This window comes from Chelonoidis abingdonii, chromosome 2, assembly GCF_003597395.2.
Source record: "Chelonoidis abingdonii isolate Lonesome George chromosome 2, CheloAbing_2.0, whole genome shotgun sequence".
Lineage (NCBI taxonomy): Eukaryota > Metazoa > Chordata > Testudines > Testudinidae > Chelonoidis > Chelonoidis abingdonii.
The window spans coordinates 91,509,997-91,525,809 of NC_133770.1; the positions used below are offsets into that span (position 1 = coordinate 91,509,997).

Here is a 15,813-nt window from a genome sequence, read left to right on the forward strand (position 1 = left end):
TTCCGATCATCATATAGTATCTGTGATCAGGATGGCTTTTTTTCATCTGCACTGGATCAGAAGTTTGCTGCTTTCTTCTTGGATACAGATTTTTTGCTACCATGATCCATGCCTTTGTCACTTCCAGATTAGACAACCATGACATGATCTTCATGGGGCTGTACCTTAAGTCATTTTGGAAACTGAAACTAGTGCCGAATGTGGCAATTTGTTTGCTGAGCCGAGTATCTTTCTGGGATCAGATGACACCAGTTCATCAGGATCTGCACTGGTTGCTTATTGGTTTCCAGGCAGAGTTTTGAGGTCTTGGTTTTGACCTAACAAGACCAGACTGATTTCAGACCTGCGTACTTGAGTTATAGCCTGTCTCCTTGTGCAGTACAACTGCAGTCATGGTCAGTGGAGGTGGTAGAGCTAGATTCCTCTCGTTCCCACTCCAGTTTAAAGAGAGATGGGTCTGCTGGCATGTCATTGGTTTGGGAATTAACTCTCTCCCACTTTGGTCTAATATATCCCAAAGCTGTTGACTTTAGGGCATGCACTAAAGCAGGCCCATATATTCATGCCTCTGGGGAGGGCTGAGATAATGACAGATTGGGTAGGGGGTGTCTCTGAGAAGGCAGTACCAAACTACAGGCTAGCTGATTTTTTTTTTAACATGTATTTTTGGAATACATTGCTGGGTGGTTTGTTTTTTTTATAGATTTTATCTGTAGAGTCTGGGATAAGCACTTAAATAATATAAATCAAAAAGAAAGGGTTCTGTTACAGTATATTACCAAATAAAAAATGTCTACTCAGATTGTAATGATAAAAGCTTTTTGATCAATTGATCCATGTGCTGTGGTAATGAGATTCAGTCAGCGTTGAGTGCCTAAGTATCTGATACTACTGATGTCAATGTGAAATCAAAATGTGCTCTTCTAGTTAGCGTTACTACTGAAACCACTGCTAATAAACAGAAGAGCAGTTCAATATAGATAAATGTTTCTCCCATTTTATTTTTATATTACTACTATACTTACTACATTATACATGTAACCCTTCTGCCCCTCTGAGTTGGCAGCAACAAGGGCCAGGTTCAGTATCCAGGGGTTCCGTTTCAATAACACAAGGCATAACCGGCTCGAGCCCCCACCCAGTGACCTGGGACACTTACCGTCCACCCTCCTGCGCGCCTCTAGGAGGCAATACTTCCCCTCTCGCAAGCACGGAGTCTGAGTGTGCAAAATCTTTTTAATAAAGGAAGGAATCAATGCGGCACCCCATTGGAGAAACACACAAACAGAGTTATAACACAAACCATAACCACCCCCCCAAGTACATTTGCAATGTCCTTTTCCCTTAGGGTCTTAAGTCCAATCACTCCAAGTCCAACAACCCAAAGTCTCTGGTCAATGCCACCCCAGAATTCAAGAGTCTACTTGTAGAGTCCCTCCCCCAGCCTGGTGAAAGGGGCACCTACGTGGTCCAGGGCCAACTGCCCTGCTCTCCGTGGGTTCTGTTCCGCTTCTCCACGAACTGCTCGCCTTACCAGCCGCTCCACTCTGCTCCTCCGGCCGTCCTCACAAACTGCTCCGCTCACCAGCTGCCTCGTGAGCTGCTCCAGTTGTCCCGACAAACTGCTCGGCTCTGCTCGCTCTGTGGGCTGCTCCACACCCCCACAGCTACTCCACTCTGCCAGCCGCTCCACTCCACCAGCTGTCCTGTGGTCCGCTCCAGCCATCCCCACAAACTGCTCCACTCCGCCAGCTGCTCTGTTCCACAGTATAGCTTCAGGCTCCCCACTAGTTAGCACAGTACTCAGTGCTCCCAGCTCAGTAATTTCAGCTCTTTTGTGATTTCAGCTCTTAGTGTCTCAGCAATAGTAGGGGAGCCCAGTGCTATTGCACCATAAGCCAAGTAGTTCAGCTCAGCAACCTGTATCTAGAGTCTTAAGGGAATAAAAAATCAACTCTGACATTCCACAGTGGAGAGAGGAGGAGGTGCAACTGATGCTTCTAGCTCCACAGGAGCCTGCACCACCAGGACAAATACCTGTCCCAACCTCTCTCTCTCTTCACAGAGTTTGGAACCCATGTCCCTTGTCTAGAAGTACCACCCAACTGAGGCTGAGTCATTTCTGTCACAAAGCAGTCCACAGTTGGCAGTCTGGGATGGGTTAGGCGTGCCTATGCAAATATTTGAGATTTTGCATTCCAGACATTCTTCCACACTTCCCATACTTCACACCAGATGTCAGGGTACAGCTCATCCTGACTCTGCTTACATACACATTTTGTATTTCCGTATGTGTGTAATGTCAAGGTTTTTCCCCACTTTGAACTTTAGGGTACAAAAAGTGAGGCACTGCATGAACACTTTTAAGCTTAATTACTAGCTTAAATCTGGTATGCTGCCACCGCCAGAATTTAGTGTTCGGCACACTTTCTCTTCCCCCAAAACCTTCCCTGGGAACCCAGACCCAAACCCTTGGGTTTAAAACAAGGAGACATTAACCATCCTCCTCCTCCCCCCCCCAGACTTTCCCCTTCCTGGTTGCCTTGAGAGTTTCCATGGATCAAACTCTTGGATCTTAAAACAAGGAGGAATTAACCATCCCCCTCCTTCCCCCCACCAGTCCCTGGTGAGTTCAGACTCAATCCTTGGATTTTAAAACACGGAAAAATCAATCAGATTCTTAAAAAGAAAGCTTTTAATTAAAGAAAGAAAAGGTAAAAATTATCTCTGTAAAATCAGGATGGAAAATGCTTTACAGGTATTCAGATTTGTATAACAGAGGGACTCCCCCCCTCCAGCTTAGATTCAAAGTTACAGCAAACAGAGGTAAAAATCCTTCCAGCAAAAAGCACATTTACAAGTTGAGAAACAAAATAAGATAATCTGCTTTGCCTGGCTATTACTTACAATTTTGAACATGAAAGACTGATTCAGAAGATTGGGAAAGCCTGAGTTACATCTGGTCTCTTTAGCCCAAGAGTGAACAATGACCAAACAAAAAGCACAAACAAAGACTTTCCCTCCACCAAGATTTGAAAGTATCTTGTCCCCCTATTGGTCCTCTGGTCAGGTGTCAGCCAGGTTTACTGAGCTTCTTAACCCTTTACAGGTAAAAGAGACATTAACCCTTAACCCTCTGTTTATGACAAGTATGATGTGTGAAAATGTACTCTGTGTGTTGTTTATACATAAAACACACAGACCCATGTTGTTAGGAATCAGTTTGAGTTCCAGGAGTTATTTTCCATTAGCAACCCATGGAGCATACACAGGTACTATGGTTCCCAGTTCATGAAAGTATTTTAAGCACATGCTTATCTTTAGGCATGCCCTGAAGTCCCACTAAAGTCAATGAGACTTAAGCAAGTTAAATAGGTGCTTGATTATGCACCTTGAGTAAGGATGGACTGCTGAATCAAGGTCTATGAAGTGAGTGCTGAAATGCAGAATCTGGATTCACTGAAGAAAGCTCTATCAAAGGAAAATAATACCTGATTGGGAGATCTTTTTTCTACTTAGTTCTAGCCAAGTTTTGGGTCTTACCAATGTGTGGATGATAACAAACATTTTAGAAATTATACTATGTAGCATATTGTTATATGTGTAATATTTTAATTATACAGTTATGTAACAGGGTGGCTGGCCTGGGGCTGAGCCAGCTCTGATTATAAGAGGAGCACCTTCCCTGAGGCGAAACAAGTGATTTAATATAAACAGCAGCAGGAAGAGGCAGGACTGTGGCTGATTGAGAGAACTGAGGCAGGACAAGAGGGCTGAGTGAGAGCTGGGGACCAATAACTTCAGGTAGAGAATATGGTTTGGGACTTTCTCAGAGCTTACTTCATCCCTTTGTGGGGCTAGTTTAATACTAAATACAGTCAGAGTCCTTTGGCATGCTTACAGGGCCATCCAGAGGGAGGCTACTAGAGGCAGGACACTGCAGAGGCATCCCTGCCCACAAGTGGGTGCTTAGGTGCCAGCTACCCCTTTACAAGTTTCTTTTGGGCAGAAGTGGGCCCCGAGTCACAGTGGATCAAACTTACCCCTATGCTTAAGGCCAGTGCAACGCCTATCCACTACTTAAGTCCCGCTTAAATAAAGAATTTTCAAGAACTATTGAAGAATAATATACCTGGCTCATAAACTGGAGCTGATGTTCCAAAAGCAACAATTTAGAATAAAAATTATCAGATGCTTAAAAGGGACAATTGATTTTCACCTATGAAAATCGAGTCTTTGAAAATACTGCTGAACTGCCAGAGGTTGTTTTTTATTGAAGGACTTTGAGGAAGAGTGGTTTGCTTAAATTACTGCCTCCTGTGCTGGCTAAAGGTTTTGTCTTGACCCTCTCTTGAACCTAGAAAAAGCTTTTCGGATTCAAAATCCACATGGGAAAATCTGTGGTAGAGCTATTCAAGGAAGATAAGGGCAAGCAGTCAAAAGAGCGAACATCACGAAGTAACAGTACCAATAATGTGATCGTTTCTTACTCTCACGTTTGCTCCAGAGAATTAGCTGCAGCCAAATGGAACAACAACAACCAAGTTAATAATATTATGCGTTTATTTCTGGCTCTAGAAAGGTTAATGCAGGCACCCCATTAAATGTATGGTATTGAAACCTGAATTGCTTAATTATCTAAAACAATTGATTTTATACCCCTGCAATATGAAAAATGAGGAGGCACCTGCAGACCAATGGAGACAATTTGTGAAGGTGTTTGTCACTTGACTGCTGTGGTGCACTGATTCTAGAGATCTGAATATCTCTGTTAGTGACAGAGCCCACCAAGATTCTGATGATGATTTTCTGCCTGGTGAGTTAGAATATTGGAGGGAAGACCATGATCAGAGTTCAAATATGACTAGCACCGTAGCTCTCTGATTGATGTGATAGGAATGACTCTGCACACACAGTTGTCACTCCCACTTACCTTAGCATATGTCTGCCTGTGGCTGGGAGGTGTGATTCCCAGCCCAGGTAAACAGACTTGTGCGAGCTCAGCTCAAGCTAGTGTGCTAAAACTAGTAGTGTGAACACTAGTAGTGTTTGGTAGTGGCTCGGACCAGTTACCCACACTTGGACCCAGGAGGTCGGGTGCGTGTAGGTTTGGACAGCTAGCATGAGCCACTGCCAGTGCCATGACATGAAACCTCCTATTTTTAGCACACTGGCTTGAGCTGAGCCTGGTCTGGAAAATGTGCCTTAGGTTAAAGGAGATCCATGTAAAGTGAAGGTTTAAGGGGTGAGTCGATCACAATTTATAATCACCCCTTTGAGAGAGTAGTAGATATCTGCTAATAAGGCATTCATTAATCTAGCGGACATAGGCATACAAGATCCAGTAACTGGAAGTTGAAATTGGCCAAGTTCAAACTGAAAATAAAATTGCAAATGTTTAGTAGAGTTGACCAGAAGGATATGACTAACCATTGAACAAACTGGTAAGGTAAATCTCCATATACTAAATCCTCCTTCACTTGGAGTGTTTAAATCAGGACTGGATGTTTTCCTAAGGAAGATGCGTCTAGTTCAATGACTTGGGGTAGAATAAAAGCAAAAGTGTAATACAGAGTGATAACACTAGTTCTCCTTTTACGATTCATGGAGTCACCACAAGGTTATAATTATAGCCTTGATTTACAGGTATGATTTACCTAATGTGCTTTTGTATCTATCCCTATGTACAAGGGAGCTAAGTAGGTACTCAGAGATCTATAAACAAGAAAGTTTGCAGACAAATTGATCCGGATCGATGTAGATAAAGATAGTTAAAGCCAGCTCTACTAGTTAACGATAAAGGTTTGGCACATGCGCTCAAGGTGTTAAAATATGTATACCTCTTTTCTTAGTCCTTATTTTTAGCTTTATACTCATTTGGTGATCATATATTAGGTGTGCCTGTAATAATTAATCTTTAAATTCATGACAGGCTTTTTCAGACTAACCTACAATATGAGTTTTCCCATCTCCTTTAAGAAAATGTCCTGACTTGGAGAGACTGATTCTGATCATACTCCCACTGAGACCAATGGCAAAACTCTTATCAGCTTAGATGTTGCAGGATCAGGCCCCAGGCATGCAAGATCACAGTGCTCCCCCCTCCCCCCCCAAAAAAAGAGGTGGCTGAAAATCAAGTGTCTAGACCATGTTCTGAATAGGTTTCCTTGCCATGCAATGGGAGCTGATCTCTTTTATGGACTGACACACTTCCAATCATGCCATTTTTAGAATCACAAGCTCTCCTCTGAGCACTCTACATGGTGACAGGCCAATGTTTTATTCACCTAATCCAGCCATGTAGCTTCTCTCTTCCCCATGGAAATGGATATGTCCAACATTCTCTCCACAGTATTAGTGTGTCAGCTCCCATTTTCTCTAATTTGATTGGAGAGCTGTTTAGCCTTGTTCAGTAATAGGATAATTAATTGGAAAGCCCTGTTGCTTTCCTGCTTCAAAATGCAAAGAATTTGGCTTGGTGTTATTAATGGGATTGCATGTCGTCTGTGGAATTTGCCTGATCAGTGTATATTGACTTTCCTCCTCAACCAGATTACTTTATCCATGCTGATCGCACAGTTCTGAAAGTCCTGTGAGAATCTTTTCATTAAGTTAATTTGTTTAAGGTTTGACTATAGTTAATATGATCTAAATGAGCATGGTTTTTACTGAAAAATAAACTTTTTTCCTCTAACATTTTTAATAAGCTTTTAAAAATAGAGGTTTCATCATATGCTAAAGACTAGAGGCGTGGAAAACTGTTCTCTCTACCCTATTTGTTACGCATTTTGCTACTCTCAAACAATCTTAGAAAACATTCATTGTCATATCTTTGTCTTTATATACATGGAATACAACATGTTTGTATCTATGAACATAATGTATTAAATGGTCATACATCATAATAAAGGAACAGTGATAAAAACATCATTAATGAGGGCCTGCTTGATCTGCCATTGAATGGGCAAGAATCGCACTCTGTTCAACGAGACTTGGATTAGGCCCCACAAAATGAAGTCTGCCTCTCTCAGTGCAGCTAATGCCCCCAATGAAGAATGCAAGGAACAGTGGGGGAAGTTTAAAATGAGGCAGGACTCATTTTTTAAAAAAAATTTAGGCCCTCAGTTTTCTGACTCACTCTTTCTTTCTCATATCAGTTCTTCACAGTTCTTCATGGAATCAGTCCAGCTGTGAGTGGGTGATTGATAGCTGTAAACTTGAGTGTAAAATGAGCAGTTGAAAAGGTATATAAAGTGAAGACAGGACACAGATGAAGTGACTGACTTGAGCATGAAGGGGGAAGTCAAGCAGATTGGCCTGCTGGTGTAAGGATCTGGACAGAATTGATATAAACATAGTATAAAACACAAGAGGTTTGCCAATGCAAATAACATAATATCTAAAGAAGAGGGCCACATTGGCTGGCCGGGAAGCTATTAAACATGTACAATTGGGGAGTCGATAATTTAGAGGGAGGCGGTTTTCCAAGGCTTCCTTCTACAAATAAACTGCTGCAGAATGAACATTGCTGCTACTGAAGTACCGCTGGCAATGGGCTTGGCACAGGAATGGAAGCTAGGAATTCTGATTTCTGAATCCCAGCTTTGCCACTGATTCCTTCTATTGTCCTTGCAAGTCACCAAACTTCTTGTTGCTTCAGTTCGCCCATTTGTAAAACAGGGTGACTGTGCCTGCCTCACAGGAATGTTGAGCTATTTGAGCTGATAGGTCTTTCTGAAGATTAAACATGCTTTAGAATTGTGAAGTATTGCTGTTAATGAAACAAGGGAGAGAGGGAGGGCTGTTGTTGTAGTTCCCCTAATCCAGGAATTACACTTATGTTTTGGATGCTGATGACTGAAGCAAATAGTGCACCTTGATGTACAGAACAAGTAATAATGCAAACTCCAGAAATACAGAAGGAGCAGTGAGAAATCATTCCCTGAAAGGGAAGTTTTCGAGCATCAAGTAAAAGTGTGGGGGGGGGGGAGAGGAGAGAATTTCCGTGGGTCCCCTGACCAAGGAGGGATCCATCCCTTTAGCTAGCGAAGGTGCCGCGTTGCTGAGGGAACGAGCCGAGGCTGCGGCCGCTAGAGGGCGCCGCTGCTGTAGTTTTGGGGCCGGCGCTGTCCCAGGCAGGGGAGCGCTGTCTCCACTCCCTGCGCCCCGGGGATTGGAGCGAATTGGAGCTTCTCCGCGAGGCGGCCACAAAAGTCCCTGGCTGCTCCAGGACTGAGTCAGAATCCCTGGCTGCAGCCCACCCAGCCCCCTCTGCTTCAGGCTTCAGCCGGACCGGGCGGGCTGCGAGGCGCTTTCCGGAGCTCCCGGGACTCCACGGCCGGGGCTGGATTTTTTGTGTTTGCGCGTTTCAACTCCAGCTTAACACCCCGCACCCCGGGCTGCCTTCAGTGAGGGCGGCAGGCGCTGGGTTTCCCCAGGACAGAGGCGCCCTGCCCTGCTCTGCCTCGCAGGATGCCTGGACCCCAGTGGAAGGTCAAGCGGAGTTGGTTTAAAGTGCTGGTGGGTTTGATAGCAGTGGCCTTGGCTTATTCCTACAACGTGGACCTGGATCACCCGGTGGTCTACCAGGGGCCCAATGGCTCCTTCTTTGGTTACTCGGTGCTGGAGCATTACTACGATAACACCCGCTGGTGAGTAGGGCAGAGGGACTGGCTCTGTGGCGGGGAGCTGCTGCTGCTTTCGTTGCACGTGAATGTGCCACTTCGAAGTGGCGCTGGCACCTCTCAGCCCCCTCCCCTCCGGCCTCATCCCCCCCACCTTTTTGAATTCCCCTGCTCCAAGCCTGGTGGAGTCCATTTCGTCTGTCCCCGCTCCCCAGTAGATACTTCAGAATATTGCAGCTGTTTCAAGGTATAACTGTGACCACTCGAATGAGGGAGATTTTAACTGTGTGGTTGAAACAAGGCAGCAAAATCCTTGGTAGCAAGAAGGAAGGGACATCACAGTGTCTTTAACCCATGATTTGAGGACTCCAGTAACTCAGCCAGAGGTTATCGGTCTATTGCAGGAGCGGGTGAGGTTCAGTGGACTGCAATGTGCAGGCGGTCAGACTAGATGATCAGGATGGTCTCTTCTGGCCTTAAAGTCTATGAGGCTAATGCCCGGCTGGAGGGGCTGTCTTCCCCAAATAGTGTGCCTTGGCAGGTCGGGAGGCCTTTATCACTCTGAGGATGGGAGTTTCTCTTTCCCGGCAGCTTTCAGAGGAGCCTGCTGCAGCAGGAAGGTCTCCTATAGTAAAATGGTCCTGTGGGTGGTTTGTGGGATATTGGCCTTTAAATAGTCTTCTCCATTTCGCAAATGTGAAGTGTCACCTCAACACACCATGGAGGCTAAATTCTCGCTCCGTAAGAAGATTACTAGTAATTTTCAGTTAAATATATTGCTTTCCTGCTGACACTGTAGCTGCTATGCCTAGTAAGAACATGACTGGACTGGGATATGCTGTATTTCTTCTTAGAGCACAGTCACTAGTGCATAAGGGGGGTGAGGGGTGGGGACTTCTGCTGAGGACCAATTGACAGCGGTGGTGGGGGACTAGAGAAGTAGTGAAGTCTGATTTAACTTGGCATGGACTATCTCACTGATAAAGATTAACGGTGGGATAGAAGTTCAGGGTGAACTTCTGGCTTTTGAAGTCAGAAGTCCCATGGGCTTCAGTGGGGCCAGGATTTCACCCTAAATATTTAGAGACCCTCTGGCTTCATACAGGACAATGTCCAGTCTCCAAATATGTTTCAGTTAAGATACTGGTTTAAAATCCCATGCTACAGTAAGAGGGAGCATCCTTCTTCTGGCATTGAACTTTATTTTGTTCTTCCCTGCAATTGGATTGACCCAGAAAAAATGGAGCTAAACTGCAGTTGCTGCTGTCAAGGGTGTGTTTATTAGTGCCAGTAGCTTTTCCACTGCCTGTTTCTGGAAATTGGGAGTGTACTGCAGGATCAGATTTTCTGCACCACACCCACACCCACTGATTTAAGGCTTCTAGTGTCAACCAACCCGATCTTCAGAGAATCAGAATAGCAGCCCGTTGTCTTCCTAGAGAGATTCTAGAGGAGGAGTTTTTAAATTAAAAATTAGTGTTTTAAAGAAGTTGTAAGTGGACACATTTACATCAGCATTTCAACTCTTGCTGAGTAATCTGTCCAACAGGACAGCACACAGAATCTGTCAGCACCTTTAGTACCTTTCAGCAGATACTAAGTAAGCAGGCAGTGATTTTTTTCCCCCACAGCAATGAGGAGGAACATTTAATCCTGGCTTTAAACCCTTTTCTTTAATTGCAGAAATGCTGCCTCTTACTGTGGTTTGGGAACAGCACTGGAGCTGACATTTTTGTTTAAATCTCCAGTATAACTGAGGCCAGCTAATGTGTACTTAGAATGTATTATGGTAATAAAGTAATTTTGCTCTGCCTTGGATGCAGTCTGATGGAAGAAGTTTGTGTAGTTCCTGGAAAAGCAACAGAGGCACAGACTACAAGGCACCATTTAAAAATAAGAAAGGGTTGAACTTCAGAAGGGCCATTCAATGTAACCAAATCTTCTAGCCAGGTATTAGTTTCTAAGTAGTTCAAGGTGATGTGCTCAGTGGTTTCGATTCAGTTACAGGTATAGGACACTGAAGAAAGATCTCTTCCCATAGACTCTATTTATTAAGTTCATCTATTGCCCTGAGTTCAAATGTTGCCATGAAAAGAGGAAATGCAGCCCTGTGAGTCTCTGTTTCCACAAGCCGCAGATTGGAATTCTATCATAGTGTAGTCCACAAAGGAGGTGCTTCAGACTGGTGGTTATGCTAGTGAACAGTTGCTGCTGGAACATGCAGGATATGTACTTGGAGAAGTGAATGAAATGTGTGTGTGGGGTGTTGAATTAGCACTTCACCCGTGCAGGTGCATTCATAAGAAACCCAGCATCCATGGGAATTAACTGCAACTGCTAAAACCATAATCAATGAGTACCTTTTTATACTGATATATAGTTGTTGCTGGTCCTGGTGACATTCTGAACCTAGTAGGTAATTGGGGGACACCATGTACTAGGGACATCACTTCAGAAAAATTCAAGGGGGGAGGGGAAGGTCAAAGTTGGGTCAGCATATAAAACATTGTGTGGTGATATTTTATCTTGCAAAGTCAGGGGATGGAGGTAGTAGAAGACGTAATGGAGCATATAAGGTTTATGAGACGTTGGGGGGTTGCTCCATAGCCTCTGGCATGTACCCCTTTTCTGCAGTGCAAAACTGACAGCTGTGTTTTGTTTAGTCCTTTATGTAATCCCCTTCTTTGCAGGAAATATTTAACAGCTCATCTCCTTGACAGCAAATTCATGTGACATGAAATACAATAAGTCATGATGTGTTAAATGGGAAAACTTTTAGTAGCGGTGTCTCCATGGTGTGAACAGTAGAGCACTGATAGGTTTGATCTGTTTGCAAAGAGAAGTTGTCTGCATTCCATACAGAAGTGAGGCATAGATTCTGAATAATTAGAGTGGTTTGCAGATTGCAAGGGTGGGGTCTTCCATGTCTGCACAGAATTTTTAGAGGGAAGGGTGGTGCATTTTGAATGATAGATAAACATAGAACGTCTGTATGCATCTCATAAAACTATGTACACTGACTAATTTACTCCTTTTCCACTGTTCTGTCTATGTGCATCGGGGGCTCTGTTAGAATTAAACAGGATTCTTTTAAGTGGACCTAGCTGATGTCACTTTTAATGTGCATAGGAACAGTGAATGCCAGTAAACAGTCCACAAAGTGTCTCTTTATCTCCATCTCTTAGATATGGACAAATTACTTAGCTGTTGAATTTGTAACTGTAGCACACTGTGCATTAAATAAATGTGTTCAGCCTGGTTTTAGCCCCTTAAAATAAAGTTCTTTGACCCTCTTTGGTTCACAAATACTTGTTTGCTTTCCCTTTCTGCACAGTGACTTTCATGGAGCATTCCTTATTAAGAAGTTATCAGTAAGTATCAAGAAAGAAGCAAGTACTTTGAAAATAAAAGAAACCTCTCACTTTAAAACAATGCTAATCTTATCACACAACCCAACAAAAGATAGGAAAAGCAAAATTGAAAATTACTCATTGTCTTTAACACACATTGATGGGGAACACACAATAATGTGAATGAAGTGCCAGTCTAAAGGAATGCTGTTGAGATGAAAGAATATAATTTCTTGCTTGAGTGTGGGTAAGAGTGGCTCAGATTTTGAAAACTGATATAAACAAATATTATACATGGTTAAAAATGTTTTGGCATTTCACTCTGCTTGGGGAATGAAGTGAGGCTGGTCAGTTTCACTTCCTGCTTCTCCTGCACTAACAAAATACTGGTAGGTTTGGTTAATAACACTGCAGAGGGAAGTGGGTCTACAGAAAAAAAAATTCATTTAAAGTAAAAGTTTCCTGCAGACATTTTGTGTCGGTCTTTTGTTCTGTTTGTACAGCACCGAACACAATGGGGTCCTAGGTGTGACTGAGACTCCTTGTCACTAGACGGATACAAGTAATAATAGGGCCTTGTAACTCCCTGGTTTATTTTACAGAACTCATTTTTATCCTGAACTAAATTGACTTTATCCTTTTCAGTTCAAAGTATTTAATAAAAACTGTGGTCAGAGAAGGGACAGCTCATTGGAGGTAATTATATATGACACATGAACAAAATTTTTAAAAGTCTCTAGTGATTTGGAGTGGTTTCATTTTTGGGCATCCAGCTTGACATCTCAAGGGGGCCTGAATTTCAGCAAGTGTTTCCCCCCAACTTTTTGAAAATGAGGGGGGCCCTTTTGGTGTCTCAACTTGAGCACCCAAAAATGAGGGCGTCCCAAACCACTAGTTGCTTTTGAAAATTGTGGTCACAACAAAAGAAGCACTGCAAACAGTGATACACTTGACCAGAATCAGTAGGGGTTTAAGCCAATATAAACTCTGGTGGTGGAATTTGCATTGGGCAGAGTGGGTTGCAGATGGTGCAGAGTGGCTGCAACTTTTCCTTAGTGGGGACAGTAGCATGTGAAAAGCAACAGCAGCCCAAAAGCTGGAGAGAGGATGAAAAAAAGCGGGCAGAAGCTGGAGATGTAACTCCTGCAAGTGCAACTCCATAAGATTTTCAAGGTGCCTATAAGCCGTATGGAGGATAGCGGAGGTAACTTTCCTGCATCATCTTTGCTGAATCCAGGCTAATACATGTAACACCATGATCTTACCATATGCATTAATTATAAAGGTCCAGGAGCAAATGCCAAATTTCTTTTCTCACAGTGTATATTAAATCTTTTCCAGCTTTGCCAAAGACCCATATTTGTGTATCAGTCAGGCATGTTCAAGATGTGTGGGCAGTTTTCTATTTTCTTAAAATAGTGCTAAATGATATCAGCTACTAGATATTTCAAGAATAATAGAATTACACTCAAGAACTGTCTTTCAAATGAGGTCCTAATCCAGATTGATGGGGCTATGGCCTCTTGTAATATTTAATATGCCCTCACACATTAGATATGGTTGTCAAGACATTTGTATGCCTCAGTCTCTATGGCCTGGTGGTCGCATATTCCCTTAATTTGGTCCTGATCATAAAAGTCCCTTTAATGAAGTGCATTACGCCTGTGAGGCTTTCACCCATGTGCTAATATCTTTATACATTTTTGCCAATTCGTAAACCTCAGTGTTGGCCATTCATTTTCATATAGCACAAAACACCAGTCTGTATTAAGTTCCTGCATATTATCGGTAAAGGACATTTAGATTCATGAGTCAAAACCTGAAACATTGTCTTAATCAACTAAGGTAGCATTCATGTATATGAGTGAAAGCAATAGTTCTCAAACTGTGGGGTGGGCCTCCCAAGGGAAGTGCGGGAACACGTCAAGGGAGGCACAAGCTGTGTGCGTTTTTCCTTTTTTTAAGAGCTCTGACTGTCAGCCCCAGTGGATGGGGCTTGTGGAGAAGGGCCTTGTACACCCAGGAGACAGGGATAAATGGGACATCCGGAGCTCCACTGCTTGGGCTCTCCCTTCTCTCTGCCCCCAATCCCTCACTGGCAGGCAGCCTGGGCTTGGGCTGTCCTTCCCCTCCACCCCAATCCCTCACCTGGAAGTGGTGGAGCTCCTGCTGTCAGTCTCGGGGTGGAAGCCGCAAGGGGCACTAAGTCTGCTGTGAAAAGTGATTATTGATAAATATCACTTTTCACATTGCTCCCGTTACTTTTGTGCTGCTGCTGGCACAGCACTGTCTTCAGAGCTGGGCACTCTGGCCAGCAGCCTCTGCTCTCCCTTCTGCTTTCAGAGGGGGCTGGTGAGGGGTGGGGTGTAAATCACAACAGACACAAAGAAGCGGGGGGGCAGATCAAATAAGTCAAGAACCACTGATCTAAAGTATCATTCATATATATATAAATATTCAACAAGATCAAATTTAGGAAAATGGCTTGGATTAAAATTTTGTGCACCAACTGTGAACCCGGTGCAAACATGTATGACCAAGTTTACTCTCTCTCTCTAGATGTATACACACCTCTAGATATATATACACACATACACACACACACACTCACTCTCTCTTAGCAATGGAATTTGGCTATGCAACCTTCACTAGAATGGTATGAAAAATGTCTTTGCAGTAAAAGGAACACACTTGTTGATTGTACTGAGATTTCCACTTGGGAGTTATTTTTACAAGATTTCAAGGTGGAGAAAAATTTGTCTTCATCACATGTTCTCAGGTTATTGTATTTTCTGATGACGTCTCTTGTTTTGCTTTCTTAAGAGGATTTTTTTGAGTATAAGTCTTGAAAGATTTACACAGTACCTCCTCATTACTGTTCTCAACTGACCAAGGAACCAGGTGGTTAGCTGCTGCTTTCATCTGGAGCCTAAACAAGCACATGTGCTCTCAGCCTTTAGCTACAGTTTTGAAGCTTGGAATAAATCTCAGCAAACAGCGATACAATACTTTATTTTTCCTGATTTTTTTTTTTAAATTTTTGGAGGAATTATTACAAGAAACAATAACTTGACCCTTACAAAAACTTTAATGATCTAACATGAATCACTAGCCAATTCTTTTTATTTTAAAAATCCTTTTATGATTCCTTTCTCTCCCCCTTCCTCCTCTTCCTTTCTCTCTCTGCCAGTTTAACATGGCGTAATAGCCTCCTCTTTTGTGGCAGCATGGCCTGGCACATGTAGGCAGTCTAGTTCCATGGCTACTGACTGAGAGCTCTTATCACTGGAATGACCCTCTGTTTTTGTGCTTTTTTTCATTTGTTGCTTCCTGCTCTTAGCCGCAGACTGAGGTTATCTGAAACGTGCAGGCTGGTGTTACATCTGATGGTTGATTTGATCTGTTGTTGTTAGTACATGACTTAGTGTCCCGAGAATCTTTTTATGTGACCCAGAATGAAATAAGGGAGGAGAGCCACATGAAGGAAGAGTGTCTTGTTTGACTTGGTGTATTGCCTGGACAGACCACAAACACTGAACTTTGACCTGCTGTTTGTGCTCTGGAAAGGCAGTACTGATTTGGTGCTATAATTATAGGTTGTCCAGCAGTGGCTTCTGAATTACTGTCCTCTCACTTAAGACCCTGCATTCAGTGGATTTACCTATTCAATAGGTGAACCAACTGAATATTCCCCCCCCCCCCACACATTACATTTAGGGAAGGAAGGCTTTGACCAGAAGGAATCAAATTGGAATCCTTGGATGCATCGGAGCAGTATGTGCCCTGTTGCTGCTACTTAGTTTAATCTATGGTGATATTGGAGGCTATTTAAAGATGTT

General features: G+C 43.2%; 1 protein-coding gene across 1 annotated transcript in view; it reads left to right on the plus strand.

The window, feature by feature from the left end:
* The first annotated feature begins 8,232 nt into the window (after window positions 1–8,232).
* The window catches only part of ITGA9 (integrin subunit alpha 9), a 303,615-nt gene continuing 296,034 nt past the window's right edge, over window positions 8,233–15,813 (plus strand). The window contains exon 1 of the mRNA XM_075062573.1: window positions 8,233–8,651. Coding sequence (XP_074918674.1) covers window positions 8,473–8,651 — 179 coding nt within the window. The 5' untranslated portion in view covers window positions 8,233–8,472. The remainder of the gene's footprint in view (window positions 8,652–15,813) is intronic.